This window comes from Thermobia domestica, chromosome 11, assembly GCF_964235325.1.
Source record: "Thermobia domestica chromosome 11, izTheDome1.hap1.1, whole genome shotgun sequence".
In the NCBI taxonomy this organism is placed as follows: Eukaryota; Metazoa; Arthropoda; class Insecta; order Zygentoma; family Lepismatidae; genus Thermobia; species Thermobia domestica.
In genome coordinates, this window is record NC_137464.1 from 128,101,897 (window position 1) to 128,127,791 (window position 25,895).

Below are 25,895 nucleotides of genomic sequence, written 5' to 3' on the forward strand. Positions count from 1 at the left end.
AATTACAGATGGTTATCAAAATAATGGAAAAAATGAAAATGAAAGCTTTCAGCTTAACTTTTCCACAATTATGTCCTTTGGGCTGAGGGAGATGAATGATTGAGGTAAGTGAATGATGGTAGCATAATTAGTGGCATGAGAATGTGGGAGAAAGTGGAAATATCCCAAGAAAACCGACGGACACGATGTTGTTTACCACAAACTTACTTGTCCGGAGATCGGACCTGGGACACAGCATCAGAGGTAAGCGCTCTACCAGTGAGCCACCATGTCCCCTATCAAAATAAAGGAAATCTTTTAGTTTGCAAAGATTCGTGAGGTGGTGACACTGAGGATGCGAGTACATCAGGCGAGGAAAAATGGAGGCGTGTTGAAGTCAGCAGACGGTGGTAATGCAAAATGGAAGATATCTCTGTTTCAATGAGCCAATAACGGATTTGCCCTTGGTGCAAATGTATCTAGGTGTGTCACGAGAAACAGTATCCAATATGATGAAGGCTTACAGAACTCATAGAAAAACTACATAGGCAGAAGTCAGTAATGGCCAGAAGCCTCTCTGTGAGGAACTGTCAAGCATTTAAGAAATTGTCACCACAGACCATGGAGCTCTGAAGTGTCTCCTCCCTATCGTCAAACATGGCGGCGACCCAATGATCAACTAAACTGCCATCCTCTCGTATTCGGGAAGTTCTGGGTTTACGTTTACAAGACAAATCATTCCTGCTAATGATTACTGGACATTTTACGTGGTCACGTGTATGGTTCAGATTATGTTTACCACCAATGACGCAATTTTCCAACATAACAATGAGGCAACTCATTACTGGAGCTGTTAAGGCATGGTTTCAGGAGCATCGGGATGAATTACAAGACCTCCCGTGCCTTGTCCAATTCCCACACCACAGTATTATTAAAGATCTACGATCAGTTGTCCATTCATATTTTATATTCGTCCATTCTTACTGACGGAACTATGTTACACTGCATAAGAAATAGTACAATGTACGTATGGAAACATTCCTCATGTATATGCCTCCATTTCACAACGAAACAGAGCTTTCTGCTGGCAAACGATGATTCCATACAGTTATTAATCAGGTAAGTTGAATTTTCTTCAGGTTTTATCATTATTTTGTTACCATCTGTACAGTCTGTTTATGAAACTGAATATTTATCTCACAAGAGGAAAGAAGAAAATACTATTGAAGTATCGTATTTGCGCGAATATAGGCCGCACGACTAAATTCGAGAAAGTTCAATTAGAGAGTACTTTGAGTTGCATCTCTCTCCGTCACCTTCTTCAAGTCCGCATAACTAAGGATGACTCACTACCAACAAAACAACTTTTGCGTATCAGGAGGCCTGGTAACGTGACTAATTTAAGCGACAGCGTAAGGAAGTTCAAAGTTGATTTATTCGAGAAAAGTTAATCGTTCGGTTTGTGAGTGACGATGAGAAAGGAACGTACTATTTACACAACGAAATTTAAACTTCAAGTTATCAGCAATACAAAGGAGCATGGAAAGCGCGAAGCTGGACACAGATTTGATGTATAAAAAACGGCGGTGTGCAAGTGAAGAGAAACTCGTAAAATAGATCGAAAGGTCGATGTTCATTTCGAGGACAAAGTGCAAATATCCAGATGTGGAAAAAGACTCGCTTGATTTTGTAGTTCAAAACAGGAAATGTGGATATGCCGTTACAACTGAAATTATTCAATTCGAAGGCTACAAAATACCACGTAAAAGAAACATTTCACTAATGGAATTTAAAGTTTCGTATGGGTGGGTTCGGCGATTTACGCAACGAAATAATGTATCTGTTCGTCGCAGAACTACAATTGCGCAAAAGTTGCCTCAAGCTCACGAAAACAGGTTGATACCTTTTCATCGTTACGTGATTCAACTTTGAGAAAAAAAAAAAAAAAAAAAAAATCACATTCCCAAATAGAGAACGCACATCAAACGCCAGTCTACTTTGATATGCTGAACAGCACTACCGTAAATAATGTAGGAGAATGTAGTATGCAAATACGTTCATGTGGTACTGAAGAGCAGCGGTGCAGAGAGATGTTGAGAGGCTGATGGACGAAAATTGCCACCGTATGTGGTTTTTAATTGATAAACCCTCCCCACGGGAAAAAGTTTCCCAGCTGGTATTATTGTAAGAGCTCATGAGGGTGGATGGATGGATGACAGAGGAACTGATCCTAGACTGGATTTCGGCAGTGTGGAATAAGCGGTTAGGAGCTCTTCTTCGCTCAAAATCAATGCTTCTGTTGGATAGTTTTCGCGGGTACACTGGTGATCAAGGGAAACAAAACCTGCAAGAAGGAAATTGTGACCCATGATTATTCCTGGCGGCATGACAAGTGTGTTGCAGCCTTTGGATATGTGTGTAGGTCATCCATTCAAAGCTAGTGTAAGATAATTCTATACGAACTATATCATGAACAAAGCAACTTCGACGCCAGGAGGCCGTTTGCAACGTATGTCTGTGTGCCGTTGGATTATGGCTGACCTTCTTTGTGTAGTGACTGAGCAGCATTCTGGATTGTCTAGCGAGGGTGAAGAATCAGACGCTAGTGATGCTGAGATGGTGGCAAGTGATTGTTTGATTTGGGTGGATACAAACAAACTGACGCAGTTCTGCGAAACAAAGTTGCTTTTTTCAAGAACAGCTACTGTATATAAATATATTGTATATATTATATATACTGTATAACAAAGATACGTATTTCTGTTAATAAAAGTATTATGTGTACAAGTACTTTTTTGTGCCAGTGTAAGGTGTTACCGGTACCCAATGAAGATGGCAATTTTTGCAAACAAAGTAAGTTATTCCGCTATTTTTTTTTTTTTTTTTTTATATTTAAAAAAAAAAGTATTCGATGGTTTACAAAAATAACTGCACTAACTTGTAATGGTACTAATTTCAACCCACAAGATACGTGTACATGTCATTTTGAAATTGGCGATTTATGATCTGAGGGCAAAAGTCTCGATTATAGGATGCACCTTGATTTTTCAAGCCAAATTTACGGAAAGCAGTGCGGCCAATATCCGCGCAAATACTAATTAAACAACCTAACTCTTGTGATGACTATAGTATTTAGAAGTTGTATGTATTATATTTAAAATAACCTTAAGAACTAATGGCTTCTCAACATCGTCCAAGGGAACACGTGTTTGTCCTCCTCCTTCTTCTATTCCTAAATTCTTTAATCTCATCGTAATATCCTTTACAAGAGCATCTACTTCTCTCAATACTCGAACCTGAAGATACATTCGCTTTCCCCATACTTTTTCTCCTCCACCGCCAGATCTTCTGAATTGTCCAGTTTTATGAAGATCAGCCCAAACCTATAAACACAAGAAAGACATCCCTGAGTTTCACTATCTACAGTCTAAAGGAAAAATATATAACGTACCATTACAATCATATGTTAACAAATAGAATTTCAAATGGTGCACAAAATTATAAATATCTAAAATTTTTCTTGTTGAATACTTAAAAGACACATCATTATTTCGAAAACTTCAAAATAAGAAGCGCTTGGATGAATTGATTTATCAATTACTTATAACGGGTAATTAATTTGTTAAGCACAGAAACGAGATTTTTCTTTAGAAATGAATTAATTGATCTAAAAATATAATCCATTGACGAACTACTAATACAACTGTTATAAAATTTTAACAGAAGAATGTTAGGAGATATTATTCCGAATTCTTAGAACTAATTAGTCTCTAGGTTCCATTTACACTTCTTGCTTTGTTCTGAAAGCTAAATAAGGCTGCTTTATTACTTTCAAAAAAGACGTACAATTTTCTGCTGATTTTTGATTTTCAAAAAGTAGAAACATCTTTCGACTTTTAAAAAACTGACTGCCTTAGCAGACTTTCAATTTTAATTTACTCTGAACAATACCTTTCCTATCACAAAAATACGTAAAGTAAGATATATATACATGTATTATATGAACTAACTAGGCATTAAATAATTATATTTTACAAGCATACAATACAAAAAAAAAAAAAAAAAAAAAAAATGAAATCTTTGAGTTTTACGTCCCATGATTATGCCGGTTAGGCTAAAGGAGACGGTGATGATGAGTAATGAATGAAATGGTGGAATGAAGAAAGTGGGAGGAAACGGGAGAACCCCGAGGAAACCCACGCACACGGTGTTTGTCCAACACGAAGTTCACTTGGCGGGGGCTGGGATTGAACCCGGGACCCCAAGCACCAGAGGTGAACGGTCTGCCACTGAGCCCACCGCGGCCCAAGCATACAATACAGTACAATTATATTTCACACGAGTAATTTCTTTGCAATATTTCAGCATTGTGCTGTTACTTTTTTTTTTTTTTTTTTTTTACTTGCTGGTAGAGACGCAAAAAAGCCGGCTTTTTTGAAACGACGGTTGTTTGCACATAAAAAGCCGGCTTTTTTGGGGAAAAAAAAACGAGAATTTTGGAAATTTTGGCTTTTTTCATTTTCATGAGTTTTCTATTTAAATAGCTTTCTTATAGTATACTCTAAAGTTAAATAAGATTTCATGACCTAAATACTATATTTCGCTCTGGAATTCACCATCATGATGAATGGAACACATGTTTTATGAATTAAAGTAAACATGAAGTACGTAGTATTTTAGGGCAACTGTAGAAGATATTTAACTTTATTTTAACTTCTGAGTTATCGACATTTTTTTCTTTTCTACATCATTTCTTTTTAGTCGTAAGTGTTTCATTTCCTAGAGATCAGTAGGCCTACTCTATCTTCTAGCACATAAGTTAAACTTTTGTTTTTCAATATATCCGTCAGAGCGTACGTTTGTCAGTATATCTGTCAAAGTGTACTTCCACATTCTTGTTACACTGTAGCTGTGCAATGATTTAGCAATAATCTTCCGGATACAAACTTGAATACCATTTTATACAAACAATCAGTAACGGATTCAGAAAATATTTTGGGAGGTGTTTCTCTGCTTAATGTTTGTTTTTTCTAAAATTTCTTAATTTTTATTTGGGAATTGATGAGTACAAGCATAACTAATATTTCGTTTTGTTTGTATATTCAGCAATAACCTTCCGGATACAACCTTGAAGACCATTTTATACTGATAATCAGTAGCGGATTTAGAAAAGTATTTTGGAAGGGGTTTTTCTTATTAATGTTTAGTTTTTCTAAAAACACCTAATTTTTATTTGAGAAGAGCTTGAAGTTTATGAGTAAAGACATAACAAATATTTCGTCTGTTTTAGAAATTCTGTAATTTCGGGGTACAAGCTTCACCCGTAAAACATCCTCACCCTAACCCCCTTCGCAAATCTGTCACTGCTGGTAATTAGTAATAACAACGATTTAAAACGATAAGAAAGGAAGTCGGCCAGAACTCTCAGTACACGCATTATCTCTACATTCACACATACAATTAAGAAAAACTTTTGTCAAAAGGGTCGAATGCGGGGTTGAATCCCGGACTTCCCGATAGAAGCTCAAAAGCTAACCACACTCATGGTTGTTGTGCAGTTGTGCTTAACTTAAATATATTCTCTCTCTCTCTATGGTCTATGGAATCCGAAGGTTCAATGCCGAGTTCACAAAAGCTCTCCACTGACTTCAATTCTTAGCCAACTGGATCCAGTTTTTACTTTGTATTCCTATTTTTGAGAGATCCATTTTAATATTGTCCTCCCATCTGCGCCTAAGTCTTCCTAATGGACGTTTTCCGATTGGATTTCGTTAAAACTTTGAAAGCGTTTCTACCTTCTTCCATTCTGGCTGCATGACCTGCCCACCTGAGCCTCCTAGACTTGATGACCGTAACGATGTTTGGTAAACCGTATAAATTATGCAGTTCTTCGTTATGAAGTTTCCCTCATTCCCGTTCCTCTTGGGTCCAAATATTCGTCTCAGAATTTTATTTTCAAATACTTTCAGTCTGCGTTCTTCCCTCAGCGTAAGCAAGCATGTTTCACAACCATAAAACACAACAGACATGATTATCGTTTTATATATTTTAAGCTTTAAATTCCTCGACTGAATTCGCGACGACAAAATATTTTGAACTGAATAATAACACGAATTTCCTGATTTCAGTCGACACTTAATTTCTTTGTGGATATGATTTTGGTCTGGCGATATTGATCCCAGATATTTGAAAGTATAAACTTTGTCGAACTCCAAAGTATTATTTGATATTTTAACGCATCCATAACTTGCCATATTAAGATCCCGGTGAACTTCCATGTATTTAGTTTTTTCTGCATTTACTTCTAAACCAATGTCGCTGCTAGCGTTTAATAACGACTCTGCATTTCTTTCTATTGTCCTCTTATCATCCCCTATTAAATTTACATCATCCGCATATGCTGTAACCTTTAGAATACAATTCAGCTCTAGAGCCTGGTTGCTATCTTTAATTTTCCTTATTGCGTACTCCAGAACAAAGCTGAACAATAAAGGCGATAACACATCTCCTTGTTTCAGGCCATTCTCGACGTGGAAGCTCATGGACAAGAATTTTTCTGCTCGGACTTTACTTTGGGATTTATTTAAACACGTTTTAATTAATTTAACTAGCTTTTTCGGTATTCCGAATTCTGTAAGAATGTTGTACAATGTTTCCCTCCTATCCGAGTCGTAAGCCTTTTTAAAACCAATAAACAGCTGATGTACTGGGTAATATGTTTCCATTTCTTTTCAAGTATTTATCGAATAGTAAATATCTGGTCGATAGTTAATCGATTTCCCTAAATCCACACTGATAATCTCCAATTATTTCATCTGCGTATGGAACCAATCTTGTTAATAGAATGTTAAGAGAAATGCCTCGATAATTATTACATTAAGTTTTGTTGCCTTTCTTGTGAATTGGAACCGTGATTGATTCTTTCCACTCTTCTTAAACGTATTCTATATGTTGAATTCCTGTCGTTAAAAATCCAGAAACCTTCAGGACTGGGTAAACCGTGATGGTGGTTATAAGTCTAGGAAACCGCACGATCAGATGATCAGTCTATTACGCATATAATCCATTAACAGAAAATTTGATACTTTCCGGATTCTGAACAAGCTTAAGAAACAATCAATGCATTACAGAATTCGGAATTTTACCCATTTTGCAGATTCTAAGCACCTGATACGTGGTAACATTATTACGTATGTGATCAATGAATGAAAAATTTGTCCAAAATATTCATACAATGTATATGAAAGTTAAAACTTAAAAAATTCAAGAATGTACAGAAACACCCGAAACCAAGCTCTTGATGTGCAGCTTTTAAGATTATCATATAAATGTATTTCTCTCATGTTTCATTTTTTGTTTCAAAAAGAGGGTGTGTGATATTTTGAAGTAAATATACTACATACAATTTTGCTAGTTATTTGTGTATCTTTTTTTTTAAAAAAAATACTCATTTCAGTGTATAAGAAAAAATTATTATATATATATTGGTTAATCCTTTGGAATTCATAATGTAAATATGTTAAGAATTTTTAAAAAATCTTTTCGAAATTCATGTTTTATTTTAGAGGTTCTATATTATTATCTACATCAGCCACTAATCAAATGAGTTCTTGTGCTGTATAGAAGCGAAACAAAGTATGGTTTATCAATTTAAAGCAAAATTTTTAAAAAAGCCCAAAATTTCCCACGCAAAAAAGCGAAGCAGAAAACACCGAGTTTTTTCCAAAAAAGCCGGTTTTCTTCCGAGCCCTTGCATCTCTACTTGCTGGTAATATAGCAATTTGACACTGCGAGTCAGATATTCCATATATTATTATTATTATTATTATTATTATTATACACTGCGAGTCAGATATTCCATATATTATTCCAGCAGAAATATTTAATAATTTTTTTATAAATGTTGTCGCAAAAATTATGGATGATGATAAAGTAAATAAATGTAAACAGAATGGCCACAAAGTAGTTACTGTAAATAATTTTAAACAAAGTTCAAATAAATGTGAAAAAATGTGAAAAATCTTTCTACAGCCAGTATCAGAAGATGAAATAGCAAATATAATAAAAGCTCTCAAAAACAAAAATACAGCTGGAATTGATGAAATCTCAGATAATTTATTGAAAAGATGTTTCAATCAGGTGACAAAGCCACTTTGTCATTTAGCAAATATATCACTTACAAATGGCGAGTATCCAGAAAAGTTAAAAATTGCGAAAGTTACGCTCTTGTTTAAAAAAGGTGAAAAGCAAAACATAAATAACTACAGACCAATATCTCTCCTACCTGTCGTTCTGGAAAAGTTCTGGAAAAAATTATGTATAACAGGGTAATTAATTTTTTATTGAAAGAAAATGTTATCTCAACAAAACAACATGGCTTCCTTAAAGGTCGATCTGCAAACACGGCAATATTTAATTTCATTGAGAAAGTAAGAAATACTGTAGATAAGAAAGAAAACTGTATAGGAATATTTCTCGATTTGTCTAAAGCTTTCGATACAGTACAACACAGTTTACTTTTGAACAAACTGGAGAACTGTGGAATACGTGGTAAAGTAAGGGACTGGTTTAGTTCGTACTTAAAAAATCGTAGGCAGGTCGTAGAAATAACGCATAAGAATAATAACATTGTAGAAAGCTATTTATCAGATGAATTATATATAAAACACGGAATTCCACAAGGATCTATTCTAGGGCCATTGCTCTTCCTTTTATATATTAATGATTTTGAAAAAAGGATATCTTCGGCAGATGTCACCCTTTTCGCTGACGATACCACTCTGCTAGTGAGTGGAAAAAGTAAAAAATTATTGGAACAGAATGCTAGGCAAACACTAAATGAAGTATCTCTTTGGATGAAGAACAATAATCTTTTTGTTAATGTTGAAAAATCCATTGCTATAAATTTTCATAATAAGTGCAGTAAACCAATATACCTTAACCTATATCTGAACCAAAATAAAATTAACTATACAACACACTGTTCGTTTTAGGTCTTACTATAGATCATAACCTGACATGGGAATTTCATATAGAGTCAGTTATTAATAAATTAAATAGAATATGTTATGCACTAAGGATTATTAGAAAGAAGGTGAATTTAAAATTAGCTAAAACCTTGTACCATTCGTGTTTTAACTCTATCTTGCAATATGGTATCATGTTCTGGGGAAATTCAAGTCAGAGATTTAATGTTTTCAAAATTCAGAAGAAAGCCATAAGAATACTTTGTGATAAGAAGCCAATTTTTTCTTGTAGACATTTGTTTATGGAAGTCAATGTACTTCCTCTGGATAGTTTATATTTGTATCGTCTCTTTTTGTATTTGAAAGAACACTCATCAGCATTTGTAACAAATAAGGATGTACATAATCATAATACGCGAAATAAGAATGATTTTCATTTGTGTAATCACCGGTCAGCAATGTATCAAAAAAGTGTAAGTTATGGCGGTGTTAAGTTGTACAACATGTTGCCTATTGATATAAAGTATGAAGAAAATATGAAAAGGTTCAGACAAAAGTTAAAATTATTTCTATTATTTGGTCTAGGAATTAATTCGTGCGGGTGGACAAGAGATGGCGCAACGAACGGAGCGTCCCACAGTTCCGTGTATCCACACATGTGTTGCAAACCCCTGTCATCGCGTATCGTTCGTAGTATAGGGCAGTGGATTAAAGCGTCAACAACACCAGTTTGTAGTTAAGTGAACATGGCGCAATTTGTGCCTGATAAAGTGTTTTTGCGGGGTGTCCTGCTGCATTACTTTAACATGCAGAAAAGTGCGACTGAAAGTCATCGTATTTTGGTGGAAGTGTATGGTGACCATGCTCTAGCTGAGCGAACGTGTCAGAAGTGGTTTGCACGGTTTAGAAGTGGTGATTTCGGCTTGGCAGACCAAGAGCGAGCTGGACAGCCAAAAAAATTTCAAGACGAAGAATTGACAGCATTGCTCGAGCAGGATTCGTGTCAAACGCAGGAACAACTTGCAGCAGCATTAGGCGTTGATCAAACAACAGTCTCCAAACGCTTGAAAGCCATGGGAATGATTCAAAAGATGTCACATTGGGTTCCACATGAATTGAAAGACAGAGACGTTGAAAGACGAAAAACCATTTGCGAATTGCTGCTTCAACGACAGAGCAGAAGGGGGTTTCTGCATCGAATTATTACGGGTGATGAGAAGTGGATCCATTACGAGAACCCTAAACGAAAAAAGGCCTGGGTGAAACCAGGTGAACCAGATCCATCACAACCAAAACGAGATATTCACTGTGCAAAGGTTATGCTGTGCATATGGTGGGATATGAAAGGTGTGGTGTACTATGAGCTGCTGCAACCGGGTGAAACTATGAATGGAGAACGTTATCGACGACAATTAATGCGTTTGAAGCAAGCTCTGGCCAGAACACGACCAGAATGGGAGAACAGACATGATAAACTTATTGTTCAACATGATAACGCTCGCCCACATGTCGCAAAACCGGTCAAAACCTATTTAGAAAATGTCGGATGGGAAGTTTTACCCCACCCGCCGTATTCACCAGACGTTGCTCCTTCGGACTACTACTTGTTCGATTGCATGAACAACGATTTGATTGGACAGCAGTTTACTTCTTCAGAAGATATCGAAACATGGGTCTCTGACTGGATCGCTTCCAAGGATGAGGACTTCTTTCGCCACGGAATCCGTACATTGCCTGACAGATGGGCGAAAGTGGTGGCTAGCGATGGACAATATTTTTCTTAAGGTATTTATGTATTTTGTGTTTGTACTACAGCTTCAATGTGTGCGTACCAACCGCACGAATTAATTCCTAGACCAAATAGAAAATTCTTGGTATACGATTGAGGAGTACGTAAATATCATGACAAGGTAATATTACTTTATTTTACTTGTGTAAAATTTTTTTTGTATATATGACGCATGTTACACTTACTTGAGGACATTCCTCGTACTTGTAAGTTCATACAAAAAAATAAATACTATAATACTATACTATTATTAACAACAAAAACATTAAATTTCGTGTATTTCGTGTACTGCATGAAATCGTGTAATGTCGAAAAAATGCTCGAGATACTGTCATTTCACTATTTGCAATTTATTTTCGTTAGGAATAAAAAGTAATCTTAAGTTTTACTCTTTTACGGATTAAAGGTAATGGACAGTGAAAGTAACAAAGTTTATTAAATATTGGTGAAATATATATACCAGGCTCATTCAGTAAATATCGAGAAAAGTTGTACAAAAATCTAAAATATGATAGTGAGTTTGTTATTTTATGGCAGCATCATAAGAGCTGTTCACTGTTAAGGCTGGCAAGCGTATGTCGCGCACGGTACGTTAAAAAACAGTCACACAGGACGGCAGTACCCATGCATGATTGCTTCACGCTATCACAGGGAAGTGTCGTCAAATTTCTGTTGAATGAAAGGGTGATATCAGCAGAAATTCATCTTCGAATGACAGTTCCATATGGTGACAAAACTGTATAAATAGAACAATTTTACGAGCAGGGTATGAGGTCCACACAGGACATAACCAATGTTGAAGACTCTCCGAGTCATATATTTCACTGCAGTTAAAGTGGAAGATTTCATACGAAAACCCGGCGTATTACTGTATATATGAACTTGCTTCACAGACGGAGTTAAGTGCAGGATGAGTCCACCATGCAGTTCATGACGTATTGAGGTTCAATAAATTGAGATGTCCGGGAACGTTGACCCCGGAAATGAAACATGTGTTAGATGAATTGAGTTTTGAGTCAATGTAAAGCTGAATGTGACGCATTTCTCATCGTATTATCACTGCTGATTACAGTTAAATTTGTTTCTACGAACTTAAAAAAAGAATGGCGACACCTTTATTTTCAAAACCCGACATTTTATTGCTCCAGTTCGAAGCAATCCTGTACAGGTACTACCATCTTGTGCAACTGTTTTCAGCGTCTCGTGAGCGATGACACATACGTGCCAGTCATAGTTATGAAAAGTTCTAGGATGCCACCACAAAATATGTATAAACATACGATAATGTCTTAAATTTATTAACCATTCATTCAATAAGCCTTATTCTATACAGAACTTACGTACATTGTAAGCATTATACAACGCAATGCAATCGCTGCAAGAGCTATCCGCCCAGACTAGCTTAGAATGGAAAGCTTTGAGTCGTTCTTTGAAAGGGGTGCTAAAAATACTCTTCAACGACATTGCTGCTCCTGGAAGAAAATAAAAATAATATTAAAACCGGCATCACAAGAATTGTATGCTGAATCTTCAACATGAAAATAATTAAAATTTACGAACTACTACAAAATTAACTATAGAATAATAAAAAAAAAAAATAAATAAAAAATAAAATAAAATAATGATTCAACAACAGAAAATACTAGACATACTACATCGTCACAATATTAGTATTATTATGTCGAACATATAAGAGGATAGTTACAGAAGTTCTAGGCCTAACTTTGAAAGGAATAGCTGAGAGGTTAAGTATAGTGTTACTTTTCAGTACTGTCCTCTGACAAATTAACGATCCAGAATGTTATCTACGGTAGGCACGATGTCATTACCGGTGCCAAGTGGCCACTTTTTGAGGTTTGGGAACAGATGAAAGAAAGTGGCTAATCGAACAAATAAAGTAGGCGGAGACAACTCGAAGCCGCAATAGTGAATTGCTGCAATGGTGACAACCGACTTATAGCTGTCCTCATGAAAAAGTACTACTTTTATAAGATTTTAGCGACACTCCAGTCAAATATAATCACGCAACTTTCGTAGGAGACTTCCATAATAATCCCTAGTCATGATCTGGCCGTTTGGAAGATAATCTGCCATCAACATCGCTACAAATCTCGAAAAACTGTATCCGTAACCTTTCTGCTGAGGGCAATGTCTTGACCTTTATTTGAAAATGAGATGAGAGGTGTTTCCACTACCTGGAACTTGTTCTGACTCCAGTTGATAATGGTGAACTACGTCTCATCTGATGCTATGAATCGTGTCAAGAAGGAATGCCCAGAAAAACTGAAGATTATCCCTTGAAATGTTGCAACTGATCATCTTTCGGTCAGAGTTTAAAAATATCTCTGAATTTTTCTCATTCCCAGGTGCTGGGTGATAATTTTGTCAACGCTTGCAGGTGACAAATCCAATGTCTCAGCAATCCACTTGATTGTTACTTGATCATTTATGGCATTTCATAGATTTCGTCAATATTTTCCTGGGATAGTCTTCAACAGGTAGTACTGTCTGAGGACTATCTTCAATGTTGGTTCTCTCCTCCTAAATTTAGCTGTCCAGTTCTTCACTGTGGCATAACAAGGAGCACTGTCACCTAATGTGCGAGGGTCACTAAAAAGTTTTTGAGACAGCAATAGAGAAACTGTAAGGGAGGGGGGGGGGGATTGTTGCCATAGCGAAGTCCTGCCCTTTGCAAGTGAACATACTCATTCTTGTAACTGTCACGTCACATGATGCGCGAAATAATGATGTCATGTGGGTGCGATCGTATCACTTGTGCTTGAATCATGGAGCTGAAGAGAGGGGTTTTCGAGCAATGATTGCATACGACTATATAAGTGGTTTAAATGAACTGCAGTAAAAACTGAATAGTTGTTCTCTGCGTTTGGTAATTCTTCACGTGCAGCACTGTTTCGATGGTTTGCGGAATTCATGCGGGGCCGAATCACATGAGGTCCCATCAGGAATCGAACTAGGAAACCCCGCACGAAAGGCGAATATGCTAACCGTTTAGCCAAGAGGAAACTCTTTAGAGATTGTTAATGAAAAATATATATGATGAAATATGAATACATATTGTTAGAGATTTTTCCAAACACTCGCCGACACAGAACCCGCATAGCGGTAATATTACCATTTCTAGAATATTTCTATGAAAACCAAGTTAACCAGCAAGGAAAGAATAGTACCCAGTTGTTAAAAAGAAAACCGAATGGTAAACTGCATGGAAAATACAAAAATTACAAAACCAAAGATCGGTGATTCGAACCAACCCAACTATTTTATTTTATTTTATTTTTTTTTAAGTAAAACCACGGAAAGAAAAGAAAATTAAGGGTTGATAGTATGTCAGAAAAAAAAGTTTCATACTGACGTAATCTGCACCAAGAAACACCTGCTTCCTCCAAAAATAATTGTCGTACATCAGGAACCAACAAATTTGAGTACTTTGTGGGATTGACTGTTCTAAGTTGTAACGAGCGAAGCGACAAGGTGCTGTAGACTGAGTTGCAACTATCAAATGAAAAACATGTTCAATCCCAAAGTGTCTGCACAACAGATCAAAAGAGTTTTCTTATGGTTTTACATTCTTATGCTAAATTTTGTGATTATATTTGCTTAATGAAGTTACATTTTCACTTTCGAGAGACGACAGAAGAGAAGTATTGTGTTCCTGAAAAAAAAAAAAAAAAAAAAAAAATCGAATTTGAGATTTCAACGGATACGTTTCATGACTACTACAAGACGAAAATCTGATTTTTGGATGTCTGTCCATTCGTCCCACTATAATTGTGTTCACTCACCTATAGGTCGTACCGTTCAACATATCCACAACAAATTTTAAGCTTCAGATTTCTAAAGATTCTCCAAGATTTTTTTTTTTTTTTTTTGAATCTTTTTCCTACTCCCAAAATTAAGAGTAGTTTACTGAAGAGTGAAAATAAATAAATAAATAAATAAATAAATAAATGCTGTTTTCTCCAAAACAGCTCTAATGATATGTTTATATTTCATGTATTAACATTCCAATAGCAATCTTATACTGTGGTGTCATTTCTCTGGGAAAAATCTACGAAAGATGATTTAATCTTGAACGTGAGTTTTTCGGACCATTTTTTCCGAGAACGCCATACGTTATTTTTCGAATTTCAGAAGAAAATGTTTCAATAAAACTAAAGCACAACATGATTTAGTTTAAAATATTGGAGCGAGAAAGTTTAATGCGGTGACCCGTAGCTTTCATTTATAAACATCTTACTTGTCAGAAAAAAATGAAATGAAATCTGTAAGTTTTACGTCCCACGGTTATGCCGGTTAGGCTAAAGGAGACGGTGATAATGAGAGATGAGTGAAATGGTGGAATGAAGAAAGTGGGAGGAAACGGGAGTACCCCGAGAAAACCCACGAGCACGGTGTTTGTCCACCACAAAGTTCACTTGGCGGGGGCGGGGATCGAACCCGGGACCCCAAGCACCAGAGGTGAACGCTCTACCACTGAGCCACCGTGCCCCCCTCTTACTTGTCAGAAAATGTATTACATGAAACTTGTAAGTGCAAAATGTATTTAAATAAAATCATGTTGTTCTATAAAAAGTAATAATGGTAAGAAATAAGATATAAATCTTCATATATTTTTTGTACTGTCTTATAAACGATAGGATAAATAAGTTCAAATAGAATGTAACAGGCACACTCGTGTCCCTAAAATTTTATAAGGAAATACAAAAATATTACGCACTTCTGGCTAGTATTAATATTTTGTGGTGGACAAACTGTGTGCATGGGTTTCCTCTGAGTTTTGTTTCCTCCTCCCTCCCCCCCTTCCCATTTCCTTCCAGTTTTTTTCATTCCAATCCCAGTCTCCTTAGCCTTGGAACATAATCAAAAGATGTTAAAATAATAAGCTTACTCAAGCCCTACTTACTGGTCTTTCTTGGGCGTTCGTCTTCAGTGCACGGGATTCCGCGTTAAACTCCCGGTGGGATAGGTTTGGAATTCTATCACATTACGGAGGTTCGGGTTCCAAAATTGTAGGTCTATATCTTATAAACTTCAGCGCTGAAAATGTACGCTAAATTCCAATCCAAATAAGCGAAATCAAAAGCACATGTCGGGTCACAACAGGTCATTATTTTAAACTACATCTTGGAAAAAATATATAAGGTAACAGTTAACCTCGCCTCATTAATAAGAGGCATTTTTGCTTAAATGCCGTGGCCAGTTTTCTGATTATTAATTTTCTACTTTCTGCCTCAATTTCACAAGTAACATGATGAGGTGGATACCTATAATACCTAGACTTTGACCTGACTTCTTATCGAAATATGCATTTCATTTTAAATTCTTAAGGATTCTGCATCTTTAAAAAAAAAAAAAAAAAAAAAAAAAAAACCAGGAATTGTATCAAACGTGAACCTAGTTATTGCTCGGGTTGTGTTTAACCGACTCTTTCAGCGTCGACGCTACATGAAACGGAAAGTGGTATCTACTGAGCAAATACTAATCAATAATTGTAATGAAGCAAACAAAGTATCAAATAATGAATAAATTGCTATTTAATGTGAAAATCGATCTGTTACTTGGATTTGTGTCCGTGACAAATATTCCTACCAGGAATCAAACGTGAGCATACACGCGCAGGAAGATCGTCGTTAGCCACTGAGCAGTTATGTTTACATTGACCTATTGCTTCATGTACAAGGTGACCAGGAAGTCCCTTTACACCTGAACTAAATGCCTGTAACAATATAAGATGTTTAGATATTTAAGATTTTAGTCTCCCATCCTGATCACTGATATAGCAACAGTGATCCTTACGTGAATTGCATGATTACCACATAACTGCCCATGGAGAATAAAGTCTGTGCGTTGACCAATTCATTGTCTTGTCTTTCCGTGTTTGGTGAACAACAATGGTAGATATGAGTAACTTTACCCTGCAAATCGACTAGAAAGCGTTCTGCAGAATTTGGAACTGTAATGAGCACAATGCAGCTCCACATAAAAATGAACTTGGGCCTGCACGCATTCTAGTCAATGTCCTTCAATGAACTTACCGACGATGACTTAAACTGCCGGCCACAATTACGCAGCAACTTGTTGGAGGCCTTCCCCACCATTCATGCTCCGAAATACCTTCTTTTCTCTGATGAATATGCTATATATCGGAGCTCGCGGCATATGAACGTCTTCATATGGGGAAAGGAAAATCCATATTTTTTTTTTTTTTATCAAGAAACTGAGAACAATCCTCTGTACATCATGCTTTGGGCGGGAATGACTGAACAACACATCTTTGGTCCGTACTTCTTTGCGAGTCCTGTGACCCAGGTTACTTATCTAAAGATGTTGAATGACTGGCTTCTTCTATATCAGTAGACTCTGAGCATCAACAACACAGGTTTTTTTTTTTTTTTTTTTTTTTTTTTTTTTTTTTTTTTTTTTTTTTTAATTATACCAACATGGAGTTACCGTCCACTTTGCATGTGCTGTTCGTGAACACCTGAATAAACTGTTTCCTAGCTGGTGGATAGGACGTGGGTCCCCAAATTCATCAGTCCCTTATCTTTGGCCGCCTCCAAGTCCGGACCTAACGTCACTAGGCAATGCCCTGTGGAGTATCATCAAATCGCACGTCAAGAAAAAGTGGTACGCGGTCAACGATGCTCTGCGGGTAAGTGTGCTTAAAGCCTTTCAGCCTGTGACCCCGCAGCTGCTAAAGCGGATGAGTAGGAGGGCATGGGGGTGTATCAAGCTCGGCACGGATAATGGAGGTACGAAAGTTTTTTCGACACATAATAATAATAAATATTTTATTTATTATTATTTATTATACAAAAGAGATGCTACAGAATATAGACCAGTGCTGGAAGATTTATACAAGATATCTACATTTGTTCTCAATATATTATACAATTACAATCAAAACATATTTTTACTAACACACGTCCTTTTTTAAAAAAATAAGAGGAAAATAAAGAAAAGAAAAAAACAAAGAGTATTAGAAATACCATACTATACGGAAATTGGAAATCCAAATTTCCTACAATTTATCTTGATAATATCCTAATTTCTCACACTTAATATACATCATTAATAGGGAAATCGGTCTTCCAGATTTCCCACATTTAATATTTCTAAATTATAAAGGGAAATGTTGTCCCAACGAGCAATAGCTCACTTTGAGTTTTTTTTTTTTTTTTTTTTTTTTTTTTTTTTTTTTTTTTTTTTTTTTGTAATGTGTAAGTATCCCCTGTCTTCATTTATCATTTTTATGGTTACTAGATTATTCAGCAAATTTATTCCAAAAGTGTATTTTTATTTCTTTTTGAAGTAAAGGTATTGCTTTTGTATCCTCTACATCTTTAGGCAGACTATTATAAGTTTGTGTAATGTTATGCCATACTTTGTTGTATTAACATTATCAATATCATTCAATAACATTATCAATATCATTATAATTATGTACATCTTTCCTCTTTATTAAAAGTAGATTACTATGTATATTATTTGAAAGTACATCATGGACATACATACAGGATTGGATTTTAATTAATAAATCGAATGGCAGTATATTTGATTCCATAAATAAAATCTTACTTGGATAGTCCATAGGTCGACCATACATTGCTCTAATGGCTTTCTTTTGTAATATTATGAGTGGTTGTATTTTTGATTTATTAGCATGTCCCCAAATAATACACAAATATATCAAATGACTTTGTATATATGCATTGTATACCATTCTTTTTAAGTTGGTTGTTAGGGTTTTTCTAAAGCGGTGCATAATACCTACAATAGGATTTATTTTCTTTCCTAAATTTTTAATATGTAATTCCCAAGTTAGATGTTGATTTATTATTATCCCTAAATATGTAGTATATTCGACTCTTTTCACCTCCAAATTCCAATTTTGTTAGACAGAATTATCTTTGACAACGGCTTGTGAAAAATGATATAATGAGACTTTTCTAAATTTAATGACAACGAGTTTATGCATAACCAATAATATAATGTAGATAAGTCTCCTTTAATGTATGTTATCAGTTCCTCTACAGTATCAGCTTTATAGAATATAGCACCATCATCAGCAAATAAAGTTATTCTACCTCTTAGATTAAGCAGATGAACATTATTTACATAAATTAAGAACAGTAACGGTCCCAATATGGAACCTTGTGGAACACCATACTCTATTTGAGCCTCATTACTTCCTTTTCCATTTACTGAGACATATTGTGACCTATTAGACAAGAAAACCATGAAAGAGATATACTTCTGAATCCTAAATTTTCTAGCTTTTGAAGCAATATGTTATGTTTGAGTGTATCAAATGCTTTCTTTAAATCAATAAACAATCCTGCTGCAAGTTTATTGTTATCCAAACATTCTTGAATTTCTACTACTATATCAGTTACAGCATATAAGGTACTCGATTTTTTTTCCTAAAACCATACTGATATTTATAAAAATAATTTATAAACTCTAGATAAGTTACCATTCTATTGTATACACACTTCTCAATTAATTTGGAAATGCAGCTTAATACTGATATTGGCCTATAATTATTCGGATTTAACTTATCTCCACCTTTATAAATTGGAATGACTTTGGCAGTTTTACATTGCATTGGGAATTCGCCTAGAGTAAAGGAAAGATTTACTAATTCAGATATAAAGTATGGCTTATGGTGTCCTTGCAATTTATTAAAAATTCATTATGTAATCCATCTTTTGTCTGTTTTTTTTTCTTTCTTTAGTGAACTAATAATTCTAATAATTTCCATGTGGATAACTGTCGTAAAAAAGAATGAGCGGTTGTATGGTATACCCATATTCAAAGCTGTATTTTCCATTAAGGGTATCTTTGATGCTAGTGTTTTACCAACATTTGCAAAATGATCATTCAACACATTTGGTACACGTTCCTTATCAACTAAGGTATTTCCTATTTTCAATTGTATACAATCTGTATCATTATTTATCTTATTAATATTTCTTTAACAACACCCCAAAATTTCCTACTGTCAGACAAAGATTCCTGTATTTTTATTATTATTTTTATTTATTTATATTTTTTGTTTTGTTTTTTTGGTGATAATACTCGCTCTTCAGTTGCCGTCTCGACTTTGTTACCATATTTCTAAGTTTTCTATGCTCATTACGTATATCTATATTATCTGGGAATTTTTTAATTAAAGAGTAATATTTATCTCTCATTTTTACTACACTTAACAATTCCTTGTTTATCCAAGGAGACTTAGGTTTATATCCTTTCCTACAGACCTTATGCGTACTTTTATATTTAGATATTTCAATCCCTTCTGACATATACTTTATCAATTTACCGTATTGTTCATCAATACAATTAGTAGTTAAAGGAAGTTTTGTATTCCTAAAATAATTAATTAGTTTATTATAATTTATTTTAGGTAAACGTGAATGTTCCACATTGTTTACATAATATTGTACTCGTTGAAATATGATGTTACATATTAATATATTATGGTCACTTATATCTGCTAATACATTATTAACATAAGCCACTTCACTTAAATCGTTTACTAATACATGATCTATCAGAGTTCTTCTGTTATCAGTCAGCCTGGTCGGATATTTAATATTTGCCTGAAAGAGGTCATAATTTACACAAAACTGTACATATTTCAAAATTTCAGTTGAATCTCTGTTTAATGTGTCAATATTAAAATCCCCTTCCATTAGAATGGATGAATTTTTACAACTAGTTAACACAGTCTCCATGTCATCTAACAGTTCATTAACCGTATTCTTGTTTGAATTATATATACTAAAAAGCATTAAATTTTTCGACATAAATTTTATCTGTATTCCTAGTACACTATACGCTTTATCTATAATATATAATTGTCTACAAATTAATTCATTACTGATATAAACAAGTATTCCTCCACCACGATTATAGTTCCTACACACATAGAACTTATAGTTATTAATATTATAGTACTCAATTTCACCAGAATACAACCATGTCTCAACAATAATTATAACTTTTACAACATGTATTTTATGTAACAGTAGTTCTAATTCATTAATTTTATTTCGTATACTTCTAGCATTTAAATATAAAATTGAAAAAGTTTCCCTATTGTTTGAATCAATACAGTTTTTAGCATACTGTTCTATATTGTCAAAACTATATTCATATAGATTGATACGTAAATCTACGTGTTCATCCATATTTAACTTTCTTTATGATTCCCAGTGTCTGTCTTCCCGATTTTTGTTTTGTTTCTCTTGTTTTCTATGATGATCTTAATTTGTAGTTTAAATATTAGTTCTAAGTAACACTTATCCATAGTCAATTCGGGATACTTCTTTTTCATACAACATTTTGTATGTTAGGCATTCCTTTTCGTTGGAAGCCGTACACTTTTCTTTCTTTTTTGGCAAGGTATACGAACTTTGGGTTTACCTTTTTTCCGAACAATATTTTTGTCCACAAATTTTACAAGTTTGGTTTGTCATCCTTGCAGAACCTTAGGGTATGTCCTAAATCAAGACAACGAAGGCATCTAGGGATTGAAACGAAATCTTTGATTGTTAAGGCTTCGTATAGATGATATACCCTATTTGTATGAAGTAGTTTCTTATAGATTTCATTGGGTGCTTCAATTACCAAATGGCACCTGGTGTCATTCTTTGGTCCTGTTCTGAATTTGGGCTTTACTTCTCTCTTTGCCAATTCCACATCGTTATCTTCCAAGTTTTGCTCAATAATTGTAGACACAATATCTCCGTCTTTCATTTCTGCCGGCACGTTGTATATAATGGCCAATGGTCTTTTCTTCCTTTTTTCTTCAATTTTCAATTCTTCCATCACGTTTTTATTTTTTGATATTTTTTCCATATCTTCTTTAGTTTCTGTTTCGACTATCAGTGATCCATCCACCGGCTTGACAGAAACAACTTTAACTCTTTCCTTAATTGGATTAAAAGACTTCACAAGCTTGGTTTGAAGATCTTTGATGGACTCATTCTCCTTCCCTTTTAGAAATATGACTGGTTTTTATTTGGCCATTGCCTCTCTAATTACTCTATATTTCTTATTTTTTCCTCAGCAATGACTAGTCTAGTTTTAAGTTCCTCGTTTTCGTCCTTTAGTTTTAGATTTTCTTCCTTAATATGATCAATGATTCCCTCCATCCTGGATTGATAGATGAGCCATTTTCTTAGTTCTTCTTTAACTGCATCTATTTTAACTTTACTTTTTTTTTTATTTTTTTTACGTCGAGTGTATTATCAATAAACTTGAGTGCTTCTTGATAATTACTCATACCTATAGAGCTACTGTCAACCTCACTCTGAACACCTGAGTTTTCTTGTTCTTGTTCACTTTCTTCTCGTGATGTTCGGGGGGAAATTGACACTTCTTCTCTTGTTTGCTGCTCGTGGGCGTTGATTTAAGTTGGTCATAATCATCTGTTCATAACTACCAAAACTACTCTTGGGTCTTCTTTCGTCCGACTGACTCATGTTAGTCTTTAGTGGAGACTCCCAAACTATTAGGAGGGATCCTAAGAGTTGGGTCACTGGTTGTTACTAGTTCACCAAATATTGATACTAGTTCGTATTTTATAGTCACACTATACCTACCGGGGTTGGCAAAAAACATGGTTTTTATTGAAAAAAACAAAACAACGGCTTTTTGGTTTAAATATGTGTTTTTTTAAACCAGGTTTTATTGGTTTAAATAATTTGTTCTATGTATTAATATCACATATGGACAGAAATAACTTTGTTTCGCCTTGGTGCTATTATGCAACAACTGGATTATGCTGAAAGGGGTCACATAAGCTTAAAGCGGAATCCTAACCGTTTCTCGACTTATAATCGAAAGAAATTGTCCTCCATTTGAACTCGAAACCGGGACTAATTGGCCACAAATGCAATACGTCTGCCAACTCACTCACAAAGGACTCCTGATAAAAATACATTGTACTTATCTTTACATACTTGTTAATATAGTTGTCTAATTGTCAAGAGTCATTACAAAAGGACAAAGATATAACCAATTGCACAAGTGAAACCATTATACAGAATTACATATGGACAATTTCAAAATATTGCAGAGTACAGAAGAACTAATTCAGTCCAAGTTAGTTCACTATGATTTTTATTAGTCTAAGAAATAATACGACTTAATTTGCATATCAGCAAGAAAAGTGAATAAAGATACGAATTATTTGAGTCCACTTTGGCTCTGACCCATTTATACACACACAGATACCAAAGGCACGTGTGATTTCAATAAATGCCTCTCGTCGAGTTTGTATGACCCCCCCAGCCCCAAAAGTACGGCATTTCAATGTATTTTATCATTATTGAACTAAACATTATTAAAACGAAACAATATTTAGAATTTTTCTTTGATTGCAGTTGCATAACAATAATAACAAACTATAAAAATATCACAAAAGGAACATTCATAAATTTATTTTAAAAAAAATGCTTTTGTAGTATAATCCCTTTGAGTAATGAATGGGGAATTTAGGTCTGAATATAATACGATTATTATACGGGAGCGAAACGTGATAACCCCCAAATGTGTGTTCATTAAGATTTTTACGAACACTTACACTTTTACGAACACTTACATAACTGTCGTTAACTAGAGTAACATGAAATTCTGACACAATAACACCACCACCCTTATCCGTAATTCGTGAAAGCGGCAAAGCCCAGTACCACGGTAGACCCGGGTTTTACAAGGATTTATCGGAGCACACTTTCCACACATCCGCACGCAACGGCTCTTGTCACAAGCAAGAATAACTGTAAGTATTATTAATGTAGGGATAAAGTAAATGCAGGTGTAAAGGGACTTTCTGGCCACAATATAGAATCTAAACATATGAGTCAAATCCATGATTTCTATGATGTAGGCGATAAAACTTACCATTAAATTATTAATCATTCCAATTCTCTTCCAAGATATTGTGTCCATATTAAATAGCCTCCTGCAGTTCTGCCTTGGATTTTTTAAATAAATAAGTAATAATAATAAACAGAGTCCTTGAATTTACGAGGGTAAGTCAACTGAAAACCATAAAAGTAGAAATAAAAATCCGCATATGGCGCCAGTGAGCTGTAAGTTGGCATGCCTGTTTACGATAGTATGCCGGATGTCTCCTAGGTGGCAGCAGCCGGCAGATGCACAAACACCGGCGCAACAACAGTTCCAAAATGGCAGCCCCACTAACCACATGCACCAGCGAGGAGCAGCGTTCTGTGATTCGGTTTTTGCGAAGTGAAGGTGTGAAACCGATTGACATTTTTAGGCGAATGAAGGTTCAGTATGGAGATGCGTGTTTGTCACAGCCACAAATCTATGAATGGTGCCGGAAATTTGCAAATGGTGTTACGTCTGTGGCCGATGCTCCACGCCCCGGCCAGGCTCGGCGCGTAGTGACTCCAGAGACCATTGCAGCCGTTGAAGCCATCGTTTTGGAAAACCGCCGTGTGACAATAGACGAAATTGCAGCATGTGTACACATGAGTTATGGATCGGCACATCATATTGTGAATGATGTTCGCCAGTTTCATAAGGTGTCTGCAAGATGGGTGCCCCGACAACTGACGCCTGAACTGAAACAGCGACGTGTTGATGCGTGCGAAGACCTTTTGTGGCGTGCTGAACGTGACGGTAATGCCTTCCTGTCACGAATCGTCACTGGTGACGAAACATGGGTGCATTACCATCAGCCTGAAACAAAGCGAGCGAACAAGGAGTGGCGCCACTCCTCATCACCGAAACCAAAAAAAGTTTCGGACACAGCCATCTGCAGGGAAGGTTATGCTGACCCTCTTTTGGGACGAAAAGGGCATCATCTTGGAATACTACACGCCACGAGGAACCTCTGTGACGAGTGCTACGTACTCGGACCTCCTAAAAAATCATCTCCGGCCTGCCATCAAAACGAAACGACGTGGATTGCTGTCAGCCGATGTGCTGCTGCAACACGACAATGCACGGCTTCATACGGCGCGTGCAACGGTTGCGACCATCACAGACCTGAAATTTGAATGCCTCCCACATCCCCCTTACTCGCCAGACCTCGCACGAGCGATTTCCATCTGTTTGGTCCGCTCAAAGAAGCAATGGGCGGCAGGAAGTTCCACTCCGATGAAGAGGTACGCAACGCGGTGCACGAGTGGTTGTGCCGTCGCCCAAAATACTTTTTTTCTGCAGGTATTCAGGTATTCAGGCGCTGGCGGACTTGCATTGAACGAGGAGGGGACTATGTTGAAAAGTGATTTACTTCTGTACCCTGTGTGACCAAACAATAATATTTTAAAAAATAATTATGGTTTTCATTTGACTCCCCCTCGTAAATTTATCTGTACTCAAATCTGTAAAGCACGTAACTCGTTTCGTTTAATATCAAGTTTTCGATGTTGAGTTAAGGGGTTTGTAAGCAGACAATGATTGGTTTGTTGATGCGAGTTCAACGCCTCTTTCAGCAACCAGGCTATATGAAACGTGGTTCTATTGACTAACATTCACTAACACCGGGAATGGAATACTGGATTTTCATGCCAAAGTGAATTCCTTTCTCACGCGTCTCTAACGTCCAATATGCGCCTTGTCTTTGACACACCCTGAAGCGAACGCACGTTTGTCCTAATCAAGGAGGGTTGCTTTACAAAAATATGTCAGTGTTTTGTCATCTGTTCGTGCAACCACTCACATCAGCCACGGCTTCCTAACTGAAATCCACAGGACTTTGAACGCAGGGATACTAGACAATGCTTGAAACTAGGAATACCAGGCACTGCTGTCTGTGACCATGAAGCAGTGCTGCAAATGCTACAACTAAAATGACACTGTTCTCTGTGATCCTCACAACATAGGGGTAGGGGACTTCTCGGTTATCCTGTATATTCATTCAGAATTATTATTCTTTCTACTATCGGTACTAAGACAGAAAAAATAATAATTAATACAACTTATCTACATTATTGTTATTACTATCTTCAATAAGATGAATGTAGACCAAGAACATTGACAATATGGTTAGATTAAAAATAAAGAAGACAGATACAATTTACTGACTTCTAACTAGTGCTTAATTAGAAAGAGACATGCATGGGCGACTCTAAGTAATGAAGTGCTTATTTCCT

The 25,895-nt window shown here is 35.7% G+C and overlaps 1 protein-coding gene across 2 annotated transcripts in view; it reads right to left on the reverse strand.

The window, feature by feature from the left end:
• Positions 1-25,895, reverse strand: part of spn-E (tudor domain containing 9 protein spindle E) — a 383,336-nt gene that overhangs the window by 163,774 nt on the left and 193,667 nt on the right. For both annotated transcript variants that reach the window (XM_081731120.1, XM_081731119.1), the window contains exons 12-13: positions 12,079-12,206; positions 3,144-3,362 (exon numbers count right to left, since the gene is read on the reverse strand). In XM_081731120.1, coding sequence (XP_081587246.1) covers positions 3,144-3,362; positions 12,079-12,206 — 347 coding nt within the window. The remainder of the gene's footprint in view (positions 1-3,143; positions 3,363-12,078; positions 12,207-25,895) is intronic.